The sequence below is a fragment of the Myotis davidii genome, unplaced genomic scaffold (genome assembly GCF_000327345.1).
Source record: "Myotis davidii unplaced genomic scaffold, ASM32734v1 scaffold209, whole genome shotgun sequence".
Taxonomy (NCBI): domain Eukaryota; kingdom Metazoa; phylum Chordata; class Mammalia; order Chiroptera; family Vespertilionidae; genus Myotis; species Myotis davidii.
This window is the reverse complement of record NW_006300047.1, coordinates 805149-826011: the sequence shown is the minus strand read 5'-3', so window position 1 is coordinate 826011 and position 20863 is coordinate 805149. Positions and strand designations below refer to the sequence as shown.

General features: G+C 45.1%; 1 protein-coding gene across 1 annotated transcript in view; it reads right to left on the bottom strand.

Moving 5' to 3' along the window:
- The window catches only part of CPPED1 (calcineurin-like phosphoesterase domain containing 1), a 109356-nt gene that overhangs the window by 29791 nt on the left and 58702 nt on the right, over positions 1-20863 (bottom strand). The window contains exon 3 of the mRNA XM_006776274.2: positions 5635-6057. Coding sequence (XP_006776337.1) covers positions 5635-6057 — 423 coding nt within the window. The remainder of the gene's footprint in view (positions 1-5634; positions 6058-20863) is intronic.

The window sequence follows — 20863 nt, the reverse complement described above, 5'->3', positions numbered from 1 at the left end:
TCTCACGCACATACTATGTCCCAGGCACGGTGCCAATGCTCACATGCCACACTCTATTGACTGTCACACCAACCCTACAGGGTTGGGATAATACTCCCATTTAACAAGTGAGAAACCAAGGCAGAAAGACGTTCGACAACTCACGTGCAGCCACTTACCTGGGGAGCAGCCCTGAGGGATGTGAAGCTAGGTCTGTCCAAAGTCAAAGCCTGTCTGCGCCCCCTGGTGTTGTATAGTGTCACCCATCCCACTGGTGCGAACATGGCACCCCCTGTACCACGGTCACAATTTTTGCCTGACCGGTCTACTACCCCTGCTATTCTTTTTCTTCAAATTGATGAGCTAGTTATATTTTTCCTAACACATGTTAAACACTCAAGTGTTGGATTTTAAGTGCCCCCATGTACCGTCCCACCTCCACCCCCACCTCCAATTACATCAGGGGCCTCCAATGGGATGTGCCTCGCCCACTCACACCCTCCCCTGAGGAACCGGAGCCCAGTTCAGGGCCGTGAGGCAGGCAGCTGTCCCAGGGAAGTCACCTGACACATCCTGGAACTGGACACATGCACAGTGCGGACAAGGCCCAGGAAGAGCCAGAGCTACGCACTGTAAAGGGAACATTTCTTTAAGCCAAGGTGGCAAAACCATGGCCTCCAGGCCCACCACCTGCTTGGTTAATAAAGTGTTACTGGCCCTAACCGGTTTGGCTTAGCGGATAGAGCATCAGCCTGCGGACTCAAGGGTCCTAGGTTCGATTCTGGTTAAGGGCATGTACCTTGGTTGCAGGCACATCCCCAGTGGGGAGTGTGCAGGAGGCAGCTGATTGATGTTTCTCTCTCATCAATGTTTCTCTCTATCCTTCTCCCTTCCTCTATGTAAAAAATCAATAAAATATATTTTTTAAAAAAATAAAGTGTTACTGGAACACAGCCTGAGGAGCAGCACTGAAGGATCCTAAGCCACGTCCATTTGCTTAGGAGTCCTCTGTAACTGCTTTCATGCTCGAAGGCACAGCTGAGTAGATGCTACAGAGACTCGTCCAACATTTCTGACCCTTTGCAGAAAAAGTTTACCAACCCTTGCTCTAGGTAATGCATTTCCCATCCAAAAGTCAGCTGGCAAACACCAATCCACAGGTAACATAAGCATTACCTATGATTCTGCTAATAAATAGTTTTGAATCAAGTGTAAATCCATTCCATTAACCAATATTTATTTATTGAGGGGCTACTATGGGACAGCCTTGGCTAGCTAGGGGCTGGGCTTACAAAGGTGAACAAAGTTAAGCTGGGATTCCACTTCCTGGAAAACAACAACAACCAGGATGTAAAATAATTTCAATACAATGTAGTTAAGATGTTAGAGTACAATTTGATGTTTTATTTTTCCCATAAAGTGAATTCTAAAACGATAACATTGGGCTAAAAGCTCTCTAGTTTTTTTTGTTTTAAACATAAATACTAGAGATGAAACGATAATTTTGTGAAATTACTGATCAAATTTTGCAGGAAAGACAAATTATTGAGATTTTTTCATAATTGTCAAATTCACTCTCGGCTCTCTACTACACAGTTCTGATCTCTCTGCTGAAAGTGGAAAAAAGCAAAGGTATCGAGACATTGCACAAATAGTTAAAGTTAGACTTTTATTTTTTAAGATTGAATTTTTAAATTGGAATCCATATTAGCTGGTTCACACATTAACCTTCTGCTAAAAAAGGCACGAAGGATGGAGACGGTGGCCAGGTTCAACCAAGATTTCATTATCTACTATCTAGCTTTGCAACTCCAACTAGGTATCAGGTGAATTATGGGGAAAGCCAATTTCGACATCCCCTGGATGTGATGAAATTGATTATCCTCAGGCAGAGCAAAAAGAAGACAGAAAATAGCGGAGCCGCTTCACAGCTGTGCATCTGTCCCGCCCTGATAACGCTTTATTTGTACGGGCTATTGACGACGTTTTTTATCAGACAAAGAAGGTTTTTATTGAGCTTCAGAAAGAGAAAGAGAATGCGTCCGTTTCTAGGGAAACCTGAGCCGGGAAGCCCGCAGGCTTGGATTCAGAGGCGGCATCCCTCCACACAAGGTGGCCCGTTGTGTAGTAACGCCCCTCCTCCTCATTTACCTCATCCATTTAGAGATTAATGCAACAATGTGAGATGATTGTTGATGCTCGTTATTAAATCATTTATTCATCCCACACAATGACTCAGAATTATTCATTAAGCTTGCTGGGAGGAAGCTGGGTTTTACCTCCAGAGTGGTTTGAGGAGGGATGTGCTCTCTAAAAGGATATTTTATAACAACACAATTACCATAATTAAAAGCTAACCTGGATATTCTGATGAGCTTTTGACATATTTTTTAAGTAGTGGCATTTTAACGCAGGAGATAAATGAGACTGCAGCAGGAGTAGGGAATAATACTGCTGTGGGGGAAAGCCGAGGCAGTATTAAATACCATCACCACCCCCAACTTCATCATGGTCTTCAAGTTAATTGATTTTACAAAATGTCACTAGGACTTCTGGCTTCCCAAAATGAGTTCAAAAGACGTTGCTGCGACCGAGCCATCCCCTGCATCACTGAGTCACAGGGCAGACATGCCCAGGAGAGCCCACCCACCGGAGCTTCCCCACCAAGCAGGTCACTCGGCCTGCCAGAGCTGCGTCCACATCTGACCCGCTCTCTTCTCCACACTGCCTGTGGTTTTTCTGTGTTTGAAGGGCCCTTAAGCAAAGGGCCTGGCTTGGTTAAGCCACTGAAACTGACGGGACTGTAGTTAGAGCACCCATCTCTCCGGTTTTCCCCGTAAGCAGGTCTAGGGGAGATCCTGAGGCAGTAGCCACGAGGATGCCTTCTCACAGGTGGAAGTGGTGCCTGGCAGTGCTACAGAACTTACCAGGCGACCGAAAAAATACGCAGGAGTACTGGAGGCACAGGAAAAACCCATTTATTTCCTGACATTTCACATATATCGGTATAGTGACTCAGGGGAGTCTGTTTCTCTCCAAATCCCGAGCCCCCCCCAATATGGAGGAAGCTTTCCCTTTATATCCTTTGGTTTCTTTGTCCCCCAAATATGGGCCGTACTTCCGGACCTTTCACAGGCTTTGCAAAAAGCCCCATGTGTTGGGATGGGGGACAGTGAAACCACACATATGGGAGGCCAGCTGTGAAGTGAGAAAGGCCTGCTTGTGAGCCTGGAGAGCCAGCATGTGGATCAGAGCGGAAGGATGCACAAGACCAAAGGCTTAGAGGCCCTGTGATGGGCACTAACAGGCGAACACCCTCCGGGAAGGTTGGGCCTGGAGCGCTGAGAAACCAGGACCTGGTCTGTTCTGCACCGGCCTACAGCGGTGCCAAACAAGGACATGGGCTATGGTCAGTTGGTCAGGGAGGGAAGGAGTGTTAGTTTCAGCCCTTCGTTGGTCCTACAAATACTAATGAGGAATTTATCATGTGAGCCCTGAGCCAGGCCTCCTGCATGCAGGTGACGACAACAGTTTCTCTGTTCGAGAGATGAGAGTCCAGTGGGGGATTCAGGAAAGCTGAGAAGTGGGGGCTGGGGGAACCTTATCCTGAAGGTGTCAGAGGAAAGCAGGTGTTGGCCAGGTGAAGTGGAAGAGGCAGAGATGAAAGAGGAGGCCTCTGGCACCGGGCGGAGATGGCCTGGGATGGGGTAGAATGGGCCCGGGTACCAGGTCAGAGCTGTTGCCATGACCCGGATCAGAGACATGGTGGCCTAGAGGAGTGGACAGGACGTTGATATCAGGAGGCAGAACAAAAGGCACATGACATATCAGAGTCTCCCTGGGCAAGGAGGCCCTGCTGGGCACAGCCCGTCAGGTTCTGGAGCCAGATGCACTGAGTGGATAAGAAACCCACACCCTGCCCTGACCCCTGCTTAGCAAGCAACCTCAGATAATAATAATAGCCTTCGGGAAGAGACTGCTGCTAGGGCTGAGGGGAGGGCTTCAGTCTTACACGAATAATTTCATTGGCATTCGGTGGGAGATGTTAGCGAGGGCAAGTGGAGTCTGTCCTCATGACAGGCCAGCCCTGGTGTGCCAACGAATCCTCCCTGGCAAGCAGGGCTGCAGGCCTGATGGGAGGTGGCCGGCACAGCCCAGATCTGATGCCATCCTGGCGGTGGGCAGCAGGCTCCCCCAAGGATGCCCTGTTAGAGCTGTGGGCTCTCTCTATAAAATCCACAGGTCTTACTATCTGGGGTGCTAGTGGCCGCATGTGCTCCATCCTATGATGGGAAACCCCGAAGCACATGCCACTCAAGACTGTGGTTGACAACAGCAGAGAACAAAGAGCAGCCACGTGGATGGCATTTGCATCATTTAACATTTGATATGAAAGGAATCATTTGAGTGGCATAAAATGTTCTCTCTGACATTATTTTTTGTTAAAAAACAGTCTCCATGGTGTTGCTGATGCCATCTTGACACTTTATTTCCTTGTCATCAAAACGGTTTTCTACACCAACTCAAGCACGGCACAAAATTTCAAAGACCTTAATAGTTTTCTAACTTCATCTCCATGGAACAGTTGAAAAATGTCTCCAATTATGCAAGCTTTTTATAAAATGCCTCAAAAATACAGAAGAGCCTATTGTACTTTTCACAAGTGAATGCGAACTCATTTAGTGATCAAAGATGAAAAGAAGAGTGTCAGGGTTTTTTAAAATTTCTAATGAATGATTGCTACTTGGTTAGGCCACCTCCCTCTCCTTACCCCCTAACCGACACATTTACATTTTAGAAAAGTCTGAAAAAGTGCACTCTGGAAAGATCTAAACAGAGGCATTAGGACCAAAACAAGAGACACAACAGTTGTCAAAACTGGAATCCTGCCCGCTCTCTGAAACCTCAGGAGTCAGCTAAGATCACACCGCTGTTCACAAGAGGAATACTGCAGGTGCTCCCAGGGGCGGAAGTGAGGTGTGTGAGCTAGTGCTGCACAGAGTGCCACCAGAAACCAGATCCACAAAGGGAGCCTCTTCATGCTCTATGAGTGTGCACACACGTGTCAAATGCATGACCACTGTAAATGTACTACTTACGTTTAATGTACATTTCTCTCTCCTGGTTCTGGAGATGTGGTCCTCTCCAAGAGAGACAATGAGGCCCGGGGCCTGCCCACTGCCGCCCACCCAGGACTTCCCAGGTTATACCTGAGGGAGTGGGAAGCTTGGCTCTTAAAGATCATCTGCCCGTGGGCAAGTTCCTGCTCCTCAGAGAAAGGAGAAAAGGTGCCCTGGCATCTTCCCTTTCCAGGGACACATGTAGTCACACTCAGACCCTGCCCCAGTGCCCCTACCTGCAGGACCCCCACCCTCAGCTGTGAGCAGCTACCACAACGTTAGTACCCTGCACCTAAGGGGATATTCTAATGCTTTCAGCCTCTTCTCATTTAACCTCACAAAAAGCCTATGAGAGCTACTCTTGCTGTTCCTACTTTACAGATGAGGAAACGGAGGCAGCTTGTCCCAGGCCTCATGCCCAGTGAGCGACAGAGCTGAATCAGAACCCCTTCGCCAGGCTGTGGAGGGGCAGAAGGATCTGGAAACCTCCCCTTAGGACCACTCTTCCACCCAGACACTGGGGACCCGCTGCTACCTGCTTTGATGAACTTGTCTGCCATCTCCTTCCGCATGGACTTGGTGAGGTTGAAGTAGTCATCCTCCTCGTCGATGCTTTGGATGAAGAGGGGGATGTGCTGGAAGACGATGGCGTGCTGGCACTTCTGCTGCTCTGCCACGCTCAGCTGCTGGTCCAGCCACTGGTCCTGGGCCTGCTTCAGGGCAGGGCACCTGGAGGCGTCGTACAGAAACTGGGAGTTGAGGACGAGGAACAGGACGCCCCCGACCCAGAAGCTGAAATAGTCGTCTCCCCAAGTCTCCTGGAACTCCGCGATGGTCTCGGCGGTGGGGATGTTGCCCACGTCGTGGTTGCCGCTGACCAGGACCAGGGGGATGTCGCTGTCCACGGTCCTGAGCACCCGCTGCAGGTCCTTCGTCTGCTCCTTCCGCCAGGGCATCCCTGCAAGGGCGAGGGTCACGTTCTGAAATGGCTGAGGTTGTTTGGCATTTATTCACATGAAATAAGAGGGAAGAATCTGGGAATGCATTCAACCGGGCAGAGGGAAACTGCTAAAGCAAGCCTATGCTAAAAGCAAATCAGCAAGTGAGTCGGAAACCACTGCCCCCTGGGTTGAACTGTCCTTCCCTCAGGACGCCTTGGATTTCAGTGACTAAGTGGCATCTGACCCAACGTGCCGACTGAAGGATGGTGGAGTCACTGTCCTATTAAATGTTAGTGAAACTTGGTTTCTATCTTTTGTTTAGATGAAAAGTAAGTATGAGTAGTTGAAACTGTCCTGCCCCATCTCAGCGGGTCGTGATGTGCAGCTGCGGGAGTCCCAAACTGAAGTTTTTCACTCTATACACATGGCCTTGCAGACTGTGTGAGCACCTTTATAGGAAAATTTCTTAGAATTTGAATGGCTTGATTCCTTTCATATGTGCCTTGCTAAATGCTCCCCACACAGAGAAAGAGGTATTTTATATTCCATTAGTGGTGTGTAAAAGCTCAAGTGCTCAATGTCTTAATATTAAGTGTATCCTCTCTGGCACAAGATTCAGTTTGGAGATGATTATTTAACTCGGGTGGGAAAGCTGTTTTCTGCCGAGGGCCATTTGGAAATTTATAACATAATTCATGGGCCATACACAATTATCAACTTAAAAATTAGCCTCTCTATTTGGTCAAACATTTAATTAACTCGCCCCTAATGCCTTGGCAGGAACAGACCAAATGATATCTCAGCCTAAACGGCCCACGGGCCAGATGTTCCCCACTCAGATTTAGCTTGAGAATTGAAAAGTGTGTGGGTACCTGACTCTCTCAGATTCCTGGCTTCCACACTTGATATAATAATGCATTAAAACTTTAATAAATGGGTTCTAAAATGACCAATTCAAATCCACATCTGTTTTTTGAGCCCCTCTATGCTAATTTATTCAACAAATACGTACTGAGTGCAGACTATGCATAAGGGTCTGCTTTAGTTCCTGGGAGTGAGCTATGAACCAAAGATACACAAAGTCTTCCCTTCAAACCGGGGAGCCAGGTGATTTGTCAAGTACATGACAGATGCACCCGTCTGTTTCAAATGTCATGCAGCGTTACTGAGAAAAGCCAAGTGGGGGAAGGCCATGCTCACCGCGCCATGTTAGTCCCGATGAATATGCTTAGTATCGTGCACAGACAGCACAAGAAAAACGGTGGTAAGAGCTGCGCAGCTTCCCAGGGGATGATGAAAACTCAACTGGAAAAGCTGGCCATAGTGGATGAAAATTACACCCAACATTTCATTTCCACCATGAGTTTAAAGGAAAGCAGAACATCTTTATGAAGCAATTACAGCTAAGAAAGACCATAAAGCAGAAATGAAGGAATTCATCTAGAACCTAGACTGTCATAAAATAGGCAGAGGTGAAACGGGAACTGGTAGGAATAACTCGGGAAAGAAATAGAGGGAAACACAAGAACGTCTCAAGCTATGACTACAAAGGGAGTAGCAGCAGCGAGATTCCCTTTACAGCCAAGTACGCGCCAGTTTCCCTAGACGTCCCCTGTGAGCGTAAGGAGTTGAATACGCAGCTCCTCAGGTTCCCATGCAGTCACACTTGTTCATGGTGTGATACAGATACCCTCTGTCATTATTCTTTGCTTTCACCTGTTGATCGGCATCTATTTCTGAAAGATTTGGTTAGGTTGCCACTGTAATCAGATCGATCCATTTCAAAATTCTGCCAACTTTTGTGTTCATCTATTTTTAGCTACCTTGCCTAAGAGTTGAGACTTTCCGTACGTCACTGAAATGTTTTTATTTCATCCTAATAAGTTAGTAAAAAGAAAAGAAAGACACAGAGCCATCCTCTGCATGTGGATAGCCAGTTGTCCAGCACCGTTTGTTACAGAGACTGTCTTTCCCATTGCACTGTCTTGGCAACCTGGTCAGAAATCAACTGACCCTAAATATGGGAGTTTATTTGTGGGCTCTCATTTCTACTCCATTGATCTATGCCTATCCTTATGCCAGTACTACAGTGTTTTGATTACTGTAGCTTTCTAATAGGTTTAAAACCAGAAAGTGTGAGTCCTCCAACTCTGTTCTTCTTTTTGTAGGGTCCCCCGAACTTCCCTATGCATTTCTGGGTCAGCTCATTCAAGGGCCACCACACAAGAAGCTTCAGCTTTTTTGGAAGCCTTGTTTGGGTTTCTGCCACTGCAGACACACCGTGCCACGGCCTGGCTGTTCTCGGACTGGCCCTTGCCCAGGTTAAAGGTGAGGTGTACTTCTGAGAGCAATGTCTCCCCACAGGAGACACAGGAGAGGGAGGCAGTGGGGATGTGGGAGCCTTGATGTGTTCTGAGGAGGGTTCATGTTAAAAGGACTCTGTCCTCATAAAGATTCTTTGACCAAAGGCAGAGGGGCTGGCAGAGAGGCGATTTTATGGTTTTTAGCAGGAGGTAATAAAAACTAGAACAGGGTTGTGATACTAGGAAAGGAAAGAAAAAAGACCATGTAAATATATGTAAGCTTTGTCCTGTTTGCATAAGAAAACACAGAGGAGAAAATATGTAAACGTCTGTCATCTGCACTCGTCACTGTGGGCCAAGGTCGTCCATATATTATTTCCCCCCGAAAGTGATCATCTCTCTAGTGTTTATGTTCTTTAAAGCCAACCTTGCTGCTGTTATAAGATGTGTACATGCATGATGATGGGATACTGAACTGAACAGAATACTACTAGCACTTGGTACATGGAAGTGCTACATGTGCATGGAAGACATTGCTCAAGGCTGATGCTGACAAGAGACATGCAGCGTCCCGGGACAAAGTTCCAGGACAGTTATAAGCAGATTCGCCTTTGGAACTGGCGAGTCCCCTCAGGGGAAGGAATGACCAGTTCATTTCTGTTCAGAGCTGCTGGGGGTCAGGTGTGTGAAAAGGTCTCAGAATGATTGCCTCTTTTTCCTTAAGATTCCATTTTATAATCGGAAATCTGGCACCTGGGGCTATGCTCCCCAAAATCTTCCGTCTCATACAGGATTTTAAATATAAAACGTAATGAAAAATTAATAGAAGTTTCACAGTTAAACTCCAAATAGAGTCACTGCTCTTTCAAAGCCAGAGGCAAAATCTACAACACCCCAGTTATCATAGGGCTAGAAGAACAGAAATTATTTATCTTCAGCTAGGCATTTATTCAACACACCTGCTGTCCTACTGTGTGCTAGGTCTTGGCCACACCAGTAGAAGGAAGGGAGTTATCTTTGTTCCCATAGAGCTCAACATCTAGAAGGGGAACCAAACACGGAAAAGGCAATGACCATGTTGTATTGCACAAGATGTGAAGTTATGTGACAGGAGCATCGGGCCCTATGAAAGCACAGAGTGGGGGTGACTCACACAATTGAGAGAGCCTTCCCGGCAAAAGCAACATTCCCGCCAATATAAAAGGCTTAGGGGGACTTAGGGCCTGCTGAAAAGGAAGCAAACCTTCAGAGGCAAAGAAACAGCAGGGTGAAGCTAAGGCCAGAAAGAGGATCTGGCACCGGGAGGCGGGGCAGTGCAGAGTTGCAGCCAGAGTACCAAAAAGCGCACATTGCAGACTGCGGACTGTGCTCTCAGCACTGAGCGAAGCCCCTCACACAGATGGCCTCACTCACTCCTATAAGAACCGATGCAGAATTAATAACACAAATGGGGAAACTAAGGCACAGGTGACGCCCTCATTCAAGGTCACAGAGTTTATAAGATGCTCACCGGATTTTAACCCAGGTAGGCTGCCAGATAAAATATAAGATGTCCAGTTATATGGAATTTCAAATGGATATTTTAATATTAGTATACAATATTTGTGTTCCTGTATTTTTATTTGTGAAATCTAGATTCCAGTTCCACCTGAGTTAACCCAGCCTGACTCCAAAGTTGGTGTCCTCAGTGATGAAGGGAAACGGATACACACACCACCTCCTGGTCAGAACCCAGAGCAGGTGCAGAGTGACCACCATGGGGAAGAGAGAGGGCACTGCAGGCAATTCCACGAGTTCCTACATTGAGGTGCAAGACTATTAAACAGTTAGCTTGGCCACGTATTTCTTGATGTGTTACCCATCCACTGGCAACAATCTAAAAGTGTCGCTAATACAATTTGTTGGTCAGGGTATGGGGAAACAGGCAGTCTTTTATAGTGTTGACTCGAGTATAAAAGGTTTCCTTCATTCAAATTAAAAAACCCACATAGACCTTGATCCCCATGTTTTAACATCTGGAATTTTTCCCAACAATAATGTGTGGGGGAAAAAGTACAAATAACAATTTTTATTGCAGCCAATTTGTAAGAGCAGAGCAGGGCTAGGAGTATGATAAGGGGAGTAAGTGGAAAACTTAAGAACCTCACTCTCAGGTTTGTGCAGGCGCTGGCCTGGCATGTGCACGACCCTGAGTGGGTGCCTCCTTAACTTATGTTCCCTGGACACCTCACTTGCTTCACTCCACCCCAGTGTTGAAGCATATCATAATAGATAACCTAAGTGAACACGAATAGAAGCCTGGGTAAATAAATTATGGTCTAGCCCAGGGGTCCTCAATTTACGGCCCGCGGGCCACATGCAAATACAAATATTGTATTTGTTCCCGTTTTGTTTTTTTACTTCAAAGTAAGATATGTGCAGTGTGCATAGGAATTTGTTCATAGTTGTTTTTTTAAACTATAGTCCGGCCCTCCAACGGTCTGAGGGACAGTGAACTGGCCCCCTGTTTAAAAAGTTTGAGGACCCCTGGTCTAGCCAATCAATGAAATGCTATGTAGCCACACAAAAAAGAATGAGGAATACTATCTATACTAAGGGGAAAAAAGCAAGATCAATATAGGCATACCTCAGAGATGCTGAAGGTTTGGTCCATACCATTGTAATAAAGCTAGTACCACAATAAAGCGAATGATAATCTTTTTGCTGGTGGAGGGTCTTCCCTTCAATTTGTTTAAAAAAAAAAAGCAACTTCTGTAAGCACAATAAAAACGAAGTCTGGTTGTACATTGTGCATAGTTTATGACCCAGCTTTCATGTGAAAAAAAAAAAAAGAGAACTACACATAATATGTGCACACACCATCTTTGATAGGATGCCTTAAAAAACTGGTTCTATGTGCTGCTTCTAGGGAGAGACACTGGGTTAGAAGGAAACATTTTCTACGTTCTTTGTATTCTTTTATAACTTTTGAAAGTTGGTCTCTATCAAAAATGTAAATAAACAATATTATGAAAATAAAATATAAGGAAAAAATATGCAAATATACTTATAAATGTATCTGGAAAAGATACACAAGAACCTGGTAGTTGTCTCTCGGAGGAAAACTGGCCTCTGGCAGATGGGGGGTGGGGAGGGTACAGGGGGAGCCAACTGATTTACCGACTGCCTACCCATATACAAAATTGGATTTTACCTTAAAAATTAAAGACATGTAACTAACTACACGAATGTTAATCACACACACACACACCACACTGTACGCACACACACACCCATACGTTGTTATCAAACCAGTGTTAGAACTGAACAAAACTAGATGACCTTATATAATCCCAGCCAAGCCCAGACAAGAGCCTGGATGTCTTTGCACAGCCCATGGCTTCAGGGGATTTGGTCTTGGTTTGGCATGTGGCATCGTCTCCCTCCTCAGGGGATGGCACCCCAGAGAGAATGATCGAGCCATGCAGGACCAGGCTCTGTTCCCTTGGAACAGGAATCCTTTGCCCTTAGACACAGGAAGGTCAGCTTCTCTGAGTGTTCTAACTGCACCTGAAATCAGACCGGGTGTAGCTGGCCTCAGTCGCAGGCTTTTCTCAATGAGGTGTTGATTGCGTACGCTCCGCCCTCTTTCCCAGGGACTGGTGTTTCAACTAAGGGACCTCTTCTCTCCCATACCTTTGGTAGTAACATGCGTTTCTGATTTCATACAGGTTGTAGCTCAACCTGATTAAACAAAAGTATATGCTGTTACTGGAATAAAATCCCACTGTCTGGCTCATTTAAATTCTTGGGGGCACAGATTAAAAGAAGACACCAGAGCGAACCTGGGATGGCTCTTCATGAAATACTGTCATCGTATTCCAGAAGCAATGGTGAAACCCTTGGAAGGATGAGACGAACTCTTGGCCATGCAGCTTTCCTTAGGATTTTATTGTTTATTGAGAACCCAGGTGGCAACTTCATTCCCAGGAACATGGTGTCCAGGCTACCACCATTTCCCCCAGCTCAGGGCTCCATCTTCTGAAGGGAAAATAGCCACTCTGCCTCATGTAAAGCCTATCTCAACCGTCAGAGGGGCAGGCAAAACCACAGAGATGCAGTGCTCCCCTGCCACTCACAAAAATCTGATAATACACATTTTGTTTTCCCCTTTGGGGGTAGTGGAGAATGCAACGTAGTTACAGAAAACATGGAACAAGAAATGAACAGCGAACCCATGGGTTTCCTTTCCTCTTAACCATCCCTGCCCAACCCCGCCCCGCCGCAATACTCAGCGAGGGCAAATTCCCACCAGCAAACTGCTGCTGAAAACCACCCACTGCACGACCTTCAAAATATTTTCTCTTTCCTATGGAGGCTGTCTAAACAACAGATACTGCGAATAGATTTCAAGTACTGTGACTCTATTTACTGTTTTAGTAAGAAGTTTTTCTTCTTTTTTAAACAAGATCGATGTTCTCTATAACAACTGGACAAGGAAGAATGTTGCTTAAAGAAAATAGGAGTTCTCTGTTTCCTAGTCCCTGAAGGCACAAGAGCTCTAACGAGAATTGATGCGGATACATTCAACCACTGTCGGGAAAATTTAAATTAAATAAATAGTGGGACAGCCTCAGTAAGAGAGACACAGTCAGGGTGTGTAATGAGCTGCTCATTCAGGGGGATGGAGAGTGGACTTCCAGGGTCAATACATTTAGCAGCTTAAAGAACAACAAAATCAATATGGCCCATGAGTAAGCTCACTCTGAGCAGTTACTTGCAAACCCAATGATTTCTCCAGCTGAGGCGGTGAAGGGGCGGCGGATAACAGTCCGAGATGCGTTCGAATTGCCTGTCCTAAAAATTGCTGCTGTACTTTGTCAGATCCTTTCACATCGCACAGCTCGCAGGGCTTCTTTCTGCCAGGATATCACAGGGACCGGGCTTCACCACTGCCCCCTAATCCATCACCAGCAACCCATCACCAGGCACAGCAGTCAGTCTCCAGAAGGATTTTCTTGGTGCAATGACGATGCTCGGTAGGTGTGTGTGGATTTGGTCTAATTTGGGATCGGCTAAGTGCAGAAATCAACATGAAGACATTAGAATACACACAGAACACCCATGTCTATTCCTCCTTCCCTGGTTTCATAGTGGGCTATCAGCTGGGCAGCCTCAGGACCCTTACTTCGGACAACCACCACCACCACCACCACCACCACCACCACCACTCCTCCTCTTGTCTTTTAAGTCTATTTCCCTAACTTAGCTGTGGCCCATCTTTAGGCAATTAAAGGTACAACTTGTGGCTTATTGCAAACTACATGGGTAGTAGCATCTGCCTGTTTTGGACTGAACCCCCCTCCCCATTCATATGCTGAAATCTTAACCCCTAGAGCTGTCTACAGTATTTGAGCCTTTCCCTAGGAGAGCTGATCCTCTTCAACTCCCCTTTACCCACCTCTATGGCATCGCAGAACTGCAGGCCCACGTTTCTTCTCCCTGATATAGCTTACTGCCTGCAGGACTGCACTAACCTCTGACTGGCCCCTGAATCCGTTCCCCACAGCCACCAGCATGAGCTATTTCAGCAACACCAGCCTGTCACACCGCTCACCTCTCTCAACCACAATTCAAAGTTACATATACTTAATCTCTCCTCCTTATATGTGCTCCCAGCTATCCTCACCTCATCCCTCTGGTGGTGCAATGGAAAGAGGGTGTTTGGCATATTATGCAGAAGACACTGTCAGAAAACCTAACCCAATGTAAAACCTGCATGTTTCCTGACTGCTCTGGAAACAGAATGGCTGTGTGCCAGCGGAAGTGCCCCTGCCATTTTGCACGAGCACAAAAAGGGCTGTGTATTTACTCCTCATCAGCTTCAAGGGGGCGCAGGCTGGGTTGAGGGACCCCCCAGTCCCTGAAGTGCACAAATGTTGTGCACTGGGCCTCTAGTCAATTATAAGCATGCCCCTCACTATCACTAGGAAGTGTTTCTCTCTGCCAGGGCACCAAGGTTGGCATTTCACACATTATTTCATTGTGTCAGCAGTCCTGTCACTATGACACCATTTCGTTCTTAACTATGTGCTGCCTCGGTTTCTCCAGGCATTGAGCAATCATAGTGAATTTGTTATATCTATTTTCAACTAATAGGAAAAAAAACCCGACCAATGATGCTAAGGATAGTAAGAAGCTAGGACAATTCCTCAGGTAGCAGAAAGGGGAAACTGAGACAAGATAAGTAAACATGGCCAAACAATGTAACCAACTAGTGAATCATAAGACCTTATCTTCCCCAATCAAGGACACTTGAGAGGTTTATACCTCTCCTTCCCGACCAGAGAACAAGCCGCTTAAATCACACTGGTTGGAGAGATAGATAACAGTGCCATTTGTGCTGGCCAACTCCAAGGATGGATGAAGTCAGAGAAATAAATAAAAAAACCGATTAGAGCCAGACAGACCTAAGACAAAAGTAAAACTGTAAAACAGACCAGAGAATAATCCAAAACTCCCCTAAATCACAGAACTCGTATTGTGAAATCTTTCCTGCAGGAAGTCAATGTGAAGTCATTTTGATGCATTAGCATTTTAAAACACACCTGGAAAGCTGATGAATATTCTGCTGACACCCTCCCCTAAGATTCTTGCCCCCCTCAAGACAAATGATGCCAGCACAGGCTCGATCTAGAACACGCCCATGCCTGTTTTCGGGTATGAACTTCTCAACTTTGCTTCTCCTAAACTCTAAGGGTCCCCATGAGACATGCAACCCGGGGACAGGCAATGGCAGTGCATCCTGGGAGTGAGGCCTCAGAGTCAAGCTACACAAAGCCATGGAGGAGGACAGCCTGTGAACTGGCTGCTCAGTGGGGTCACAGTGGGGTCTCTGACTCCCCAGTGAGCTGACAGCAGCCCACCTTGGCTCACTTCTCTCCTATAGTGTTTCTAGGAAGGCAAAGCAGAGCACTGCCTAGGCTCCCAACTGTTACTTCTTCTGCCCTAAGTCCGTACTTTGTTCCACGGTCCCCAGCTCTAATAAATGTGCTCTCAAATTCACCTGGACTCGTATTGTGAAACCTTTCCTGCATGAAGTCAAGAACCCACACACTACCACCAGCCCTAGGCAGACCTGCTCTGGGCTCAGTCCTCATCTGGTGACAATGTCATGTGTATGGGCGAGGTGCCAGGAGAGTGTGATGAACAAGGACACTGTCCTTCCCTATGAAGCTTAGAGTGTGTACACAAGGCTTATGCCAGAGATGCCCTCACAGCTCTGGTCAGTGAACCAGAGCCTAAGTGACCATGAAGAGCAAGTAACCCTCACAGGCTTCACCTGACCCCTGGGTTTACAAGGTACAGTAAGTACAACCAATTGTGTGTCGAATATAGGGGAGTTCTAAACTTGTTGAAATGCATCCAAATTAATTATTCAGACAGGCATTCCAGCTACTGGTAATAAGGAATACAAAGCAGCAAAATTATTTGACCAAATTGTCTGCCACAGGTTTCAGGGGTCACTGAAATTGCAGGGGAAATTCTGGATAGCAAAGCCATTTTTTAAAGCATTCCATTCTGACAGAGTAATGTCAAGTCCTCATAAATATAAGGCTTTAGAATTTCTAAGTTCATCATAATTCTGCACTTATGAACATTGTAATATGGATTTATTAACTTGAAAAGGTTTGTTGCTTTGTAAATTATCCCCTTAAAGCATCTAGAAGTATTAAAAGAAAAGAAACACTACAATTATAAATTTTTTTAACCTCTCAGAGTGGTGTTTATTTTACAGATTATTGTGTGCAAGAGTTTATTCATAAATGAGCTGCTAGGAATGCAACCAGGGTTTGTCACAGAAACAGTTTTACTGGTTAGATCTCAGGCTAGCTCACAATAACTAGTTACTCCACCACACAGACGAATGCCCTGATTCAACCACCTAAGACGTACCATCAAGTTTCTCTCCCCAGCTGCGTTTGTTTGCCCAGCAAAAATTTGAGATTTATTACTGCTGCCCAATTTTGTAACCTATTATCCTTTCAAAAATGCATAGGAACCTAACCATTATTTATACCCATAGGTCACAATGATCATAAGGTAATTTAATATACTGGAGAGAAATATAACGTAAAGCAATACATATATTAAATGCATCTGATTAGAGGGTCAGTAAAGGTATACTCTTGTGGTTATCCATACTTAGAAACATTATTTGTTACATCAACAGAAGTAAAACGTACAATATTCGTGGCTTTAGGATAATATATCTCTAATACATGAAGAAGCAGGGGAGATAAAAATGAAGAGTTTGCAGGTTGATTATATTTTTGAGATCCCAAAGAAAGAGTGATGTGACCCAAGGTCACCGCTGGAGTTTGACCAAAAGAAGCAAATAACCCTCCTGAGTTACTCAGAAGCCCACTACATAGGAAGAATAAATGTGCTGGCAGCTGTCACTCATGGAGTCCTTACCATGTGCTAAGCACCTGCACTACTGCATCCTGACAAGCCTGTTATTGTATTACAACATGCTACCTGGTTGGCTGACCAGGTGACCGGGGCCCTTCCTCATGGCAATATTATTCTAATGAGTAAAACCCACATGGAATGAAGTGCACTGATCTTGCTGGTTCTGTGATGCAGGAAAGATAGACAAAGAGGGATTAAATAGAGGACAAAGAGTCAGCTCTCCAGGGAAGGGCCCGAATGGTAAACAGATGGGTTGTGCAGAGTCTGGGAGCTCAGAACATCCCGGGCACTGAGAGCGCCTGTCATCTCGGCTGCCAACACAGCCGCCACCACTGTGAGCAGGAAAGGTGTCTGGGACTCCTCATTGCCATCCCTGCCCTGTCTGTCATCTTCTCTGCAAAGGAAGGAGGCCCAGAGGGAACCTAGGTGATGGGTAGGGTCAACACACACCACTGACTCTTTGGGGGACACGACCTGACTTCCAACTCAGGCCTCTAGACGTTCCAGCCTGCCTCCTAGTCCCAAACCAAAAGGATGTAGAGGTCCCAGGAGTGAGGGGACACACACTTGGGACATAACAAGGTTAAGTGCTGGGATAGTCACATATGCCTAGACCTGAACATCATTTGATCAGCTTGAAAATCCTACATGCCATAGTATACTCAGGGTTTTGCAAACTCGGGAAAAGAAAATTAAGGGAAAGAATTCCACAAACTATACCTTCAATCTGCATTCCGTATCAATTCTGACTTAGGTCAGAATTGTCTTGTCATTTTGTTGACAATACAGAATGTAGAAAACAATGGATAGCTGTGAAACGCGAGAGCAATAAAATCTTGTTTTTATAAAACCATTAAGCAGAAGTGACTCGGAGAAAACACAGGGTAAGAATGTTTGGTGAGACAGAGCTAAAAGCCACCTTACAGTCATAATAGAGGCTTCCAATTAAGAATGGTGAATTGAAAACTCTTAGCTCTGTTCCTTCCATAAATCTTACTACAAAGATAGTGAACTCTCAAGGACAAGATGACGGGAAAGGAGAAAACCACAGAAATATGAAAACCAGGAAACAGACGGGCAAGTGGGAATGGGCTTAGCCAACCTAGAAAGTTAAATATTCAGCTAGCAGTGAGAAAGTCAGTAAGCGACTGGCTTGGTACAACCACTTTTGAAAACTCTTTGGAAGTATTTCCCAAAGTTAAATCTACATCTTCCCAACAACCCAGCAATCCCACTCCCAGGTCCGTAACTAAAGAAATGAGTGTGCAGCTCGGCTAAAATACATGATATGAATGTCACAGCAACTTTACTCATAGTCCCAACGTAGAAATGACCCAGAAATCCACACTAGTGAATGAGTAGATAAACTGTGACATAATCATTAGATGGATATAACAATAATGAAGAACATCCCGGGCACTGAGAGCGCCTGTCATCTCGGCTGCCAACACAGCCGCCACCACTGTGAGCAGGAAAGGTGTCTGGGACTCCTCATTGCCATCCCTGCCCTGCCTGTCATCTTCTCTGCAAAGGAAGGAGCCCCAGAGGGAACCTAGGTGATGGGTAGGGTCAACACACACCACTGACTCTTTGGGGGACACGACCTGACTTCCAACTCAGGATTAGACATTCCAGCCTGCCTCCTAGTCCCAAACCAAAAGGGTGCAGAGGTTACTGCTGCTGCATGCAACAACACGGATGACTGTCAGACAGTATGCACAGGAAAAGCAGCCTGAAGAGTACCTACTGTAAGACTCATTTCTATGAAATTAAAGAACAGCCAAACCCAACTGACAGTGCATGAAGGCTACTGACACAGAAGAGGCAGGGGGAGCCCGCTGGTGTGTCTTGATCCAGGTGGTGGTTAAGGGTGGATTTACATCAAGGTCTTCACTTCAGATACTTGCATTTTACTTTATATTAAACCTCAATTTTAAAAAAGTGAAGAAAATGAATTTTTAAATACCTGCTTTGTATCACAGATGCCCTACAAAGTCCCAAATTGAGAATCAAGTTCCTCTGGAATTTGTGGTGACTGGTAACCATGGAAATGGGGGTAAAAGAGACCTAAAACAGAGAGATGGCATGAAATTCTACGAACCTGGACCACTGTCCTCCTCATTTTGGCAGAAGGAGGTTTCAGTTTTTATAACAAGTAAACGGGGGATTCTGAGAGACCCAGCAGGTAGAGTTAGGGGCGAGGTACCATAGTGAAGACAGGAGGATTAAGATGAAAGGCTTTACCCTGATTTTGTGAACACCGCCTTGTTCTTCCGTTTGGATCCTAGAGCGCCCCCAGTGACAGCAGCCAGGCAGAGCCCTCCAGCCACAGGCAGGAGGAGTCTCCTCTGGGGCATCTGAGAACCAAAATTACCTGAAGACACTGGGGAGCAGGGGAGCCTCACCACTATGGTGCAGGACCCCCACGCAGCATCCGATCAGCTTTGCGGTGCTGCATTCTTCCTTTACTGCACTCAAGCTGGAGCAGCGAACCGAGGATCATTAGATGCCTGAGGAAAGTCCAATACGAAAGGCACGCCAAAATAATCAAAACGGGAGAAGACAGAGACTATTGGAGGAGAAGGGGGGAAACTATCATTAATATTCTCAGAGAAAGAAGATACTGCACTCATCAAACAATTACAGGATGCTACTTTTAAAAAGATTAATGACCAAAAAAAGTTCTTGGAAATTAAAACTATGGTAGAAGAAATGAAAATCCAGTAGAACCTTAAAGACAAACTTGTGGAAATATCTCAGAAAGTAGGATAAGCAAGGAAATGGAAAAAAGGAGATAATAGTTGAGGATCAGTATAGGAAGCCCAGTATCTGGAGAATATGAATACCAGAAAATACAGAAAAACTCACAGGGGAGAATCACCAATGAAATCATTCAAAAACATTTGATGGCCATGATTTTATTAAGTGGATTAAGCAGATTCACACCATGGTTCATCAGTGTTATTTCAGAACCCTGGATAAAAACGTAAGATACTACTGCCTTCCAGTCTTATAAAAGGATCAAGAATCAGAATGAAACTGAGCATCTTAAAACCCTACTTAACAAGCAAAAGCAAGGAAGCAAACTTACAAAATTCTGAGAGAAAAATTACTCCTTACCTAACATTCTATACCCAAATTACCAAAATATCAATTTAATGTCAGGGTCAAATGACAATATTCTCAAATGTAAATTCTTCCCCAGAAGCTACCAGAGGATGAGATGCATCTGAAAAGGAAGGGAATTGGGGTCCAACATGAGAGAAAGGAGAAATCAGTCCCTAGAATGGTAATGAAGTCCCCAGGTGATGGCGTTAGCAGGCTTAGAGAGTAACCAGTCAGGGCCTTAGGAGAAATTTCTTCAAGAAGCGGACACTGATTGATCGATGTTTCTCTCTCATCGATGTTTCTAACTCTCTATCCCTCTCCCTTCCTCTCTGTAAAAAATCAATAAAATATATTTAAAAAATAAATAAATAAAAAGTGAGACCTTTTATTTTCAAAAGGCAAATAAAATTTCCAGGAAAAATAATCATGACATATTACACAGCTCAGTTGTGAACAATGCTTAAAATAAAGTATATATAAACTATTATAAATATTAATACCTATATAATCCAAATTAGGCTTTAACAAAGATGCACACCCAATAAATAATAAGCAGATCCAGAATTAGCAACATGAGCACACCATTTAGAACTATGTAGGTGATGATCAACAAAATTAGCTAAAATCGTTGAAAGTGGGGCCAGCGGGAAGTGAGCAAAGGGCAGGTGAGGAGCTGTAAGCTGTTGCTCCTCCACTTTCTGTGTATAATGTGACTCATTAATCTGCTTGCATATATAATGCTGACAAAAATTAAGAACTAAATCAAAAAAGCAAAACTTGAAATCATACTATTTTTGTTTAGTATTAAATAGCAATTCCATAACCTATATAAATGATTACACAATAATTTTTGTAATTTTAAAAAATCACTTTGCTGTCCACATGTGAGCCAAGTCTTGCGAGTAAGAGAAACATCCGGAGGAGGAGCAGGAGGACAGGGAAGAGGAGAGGAGCTGGA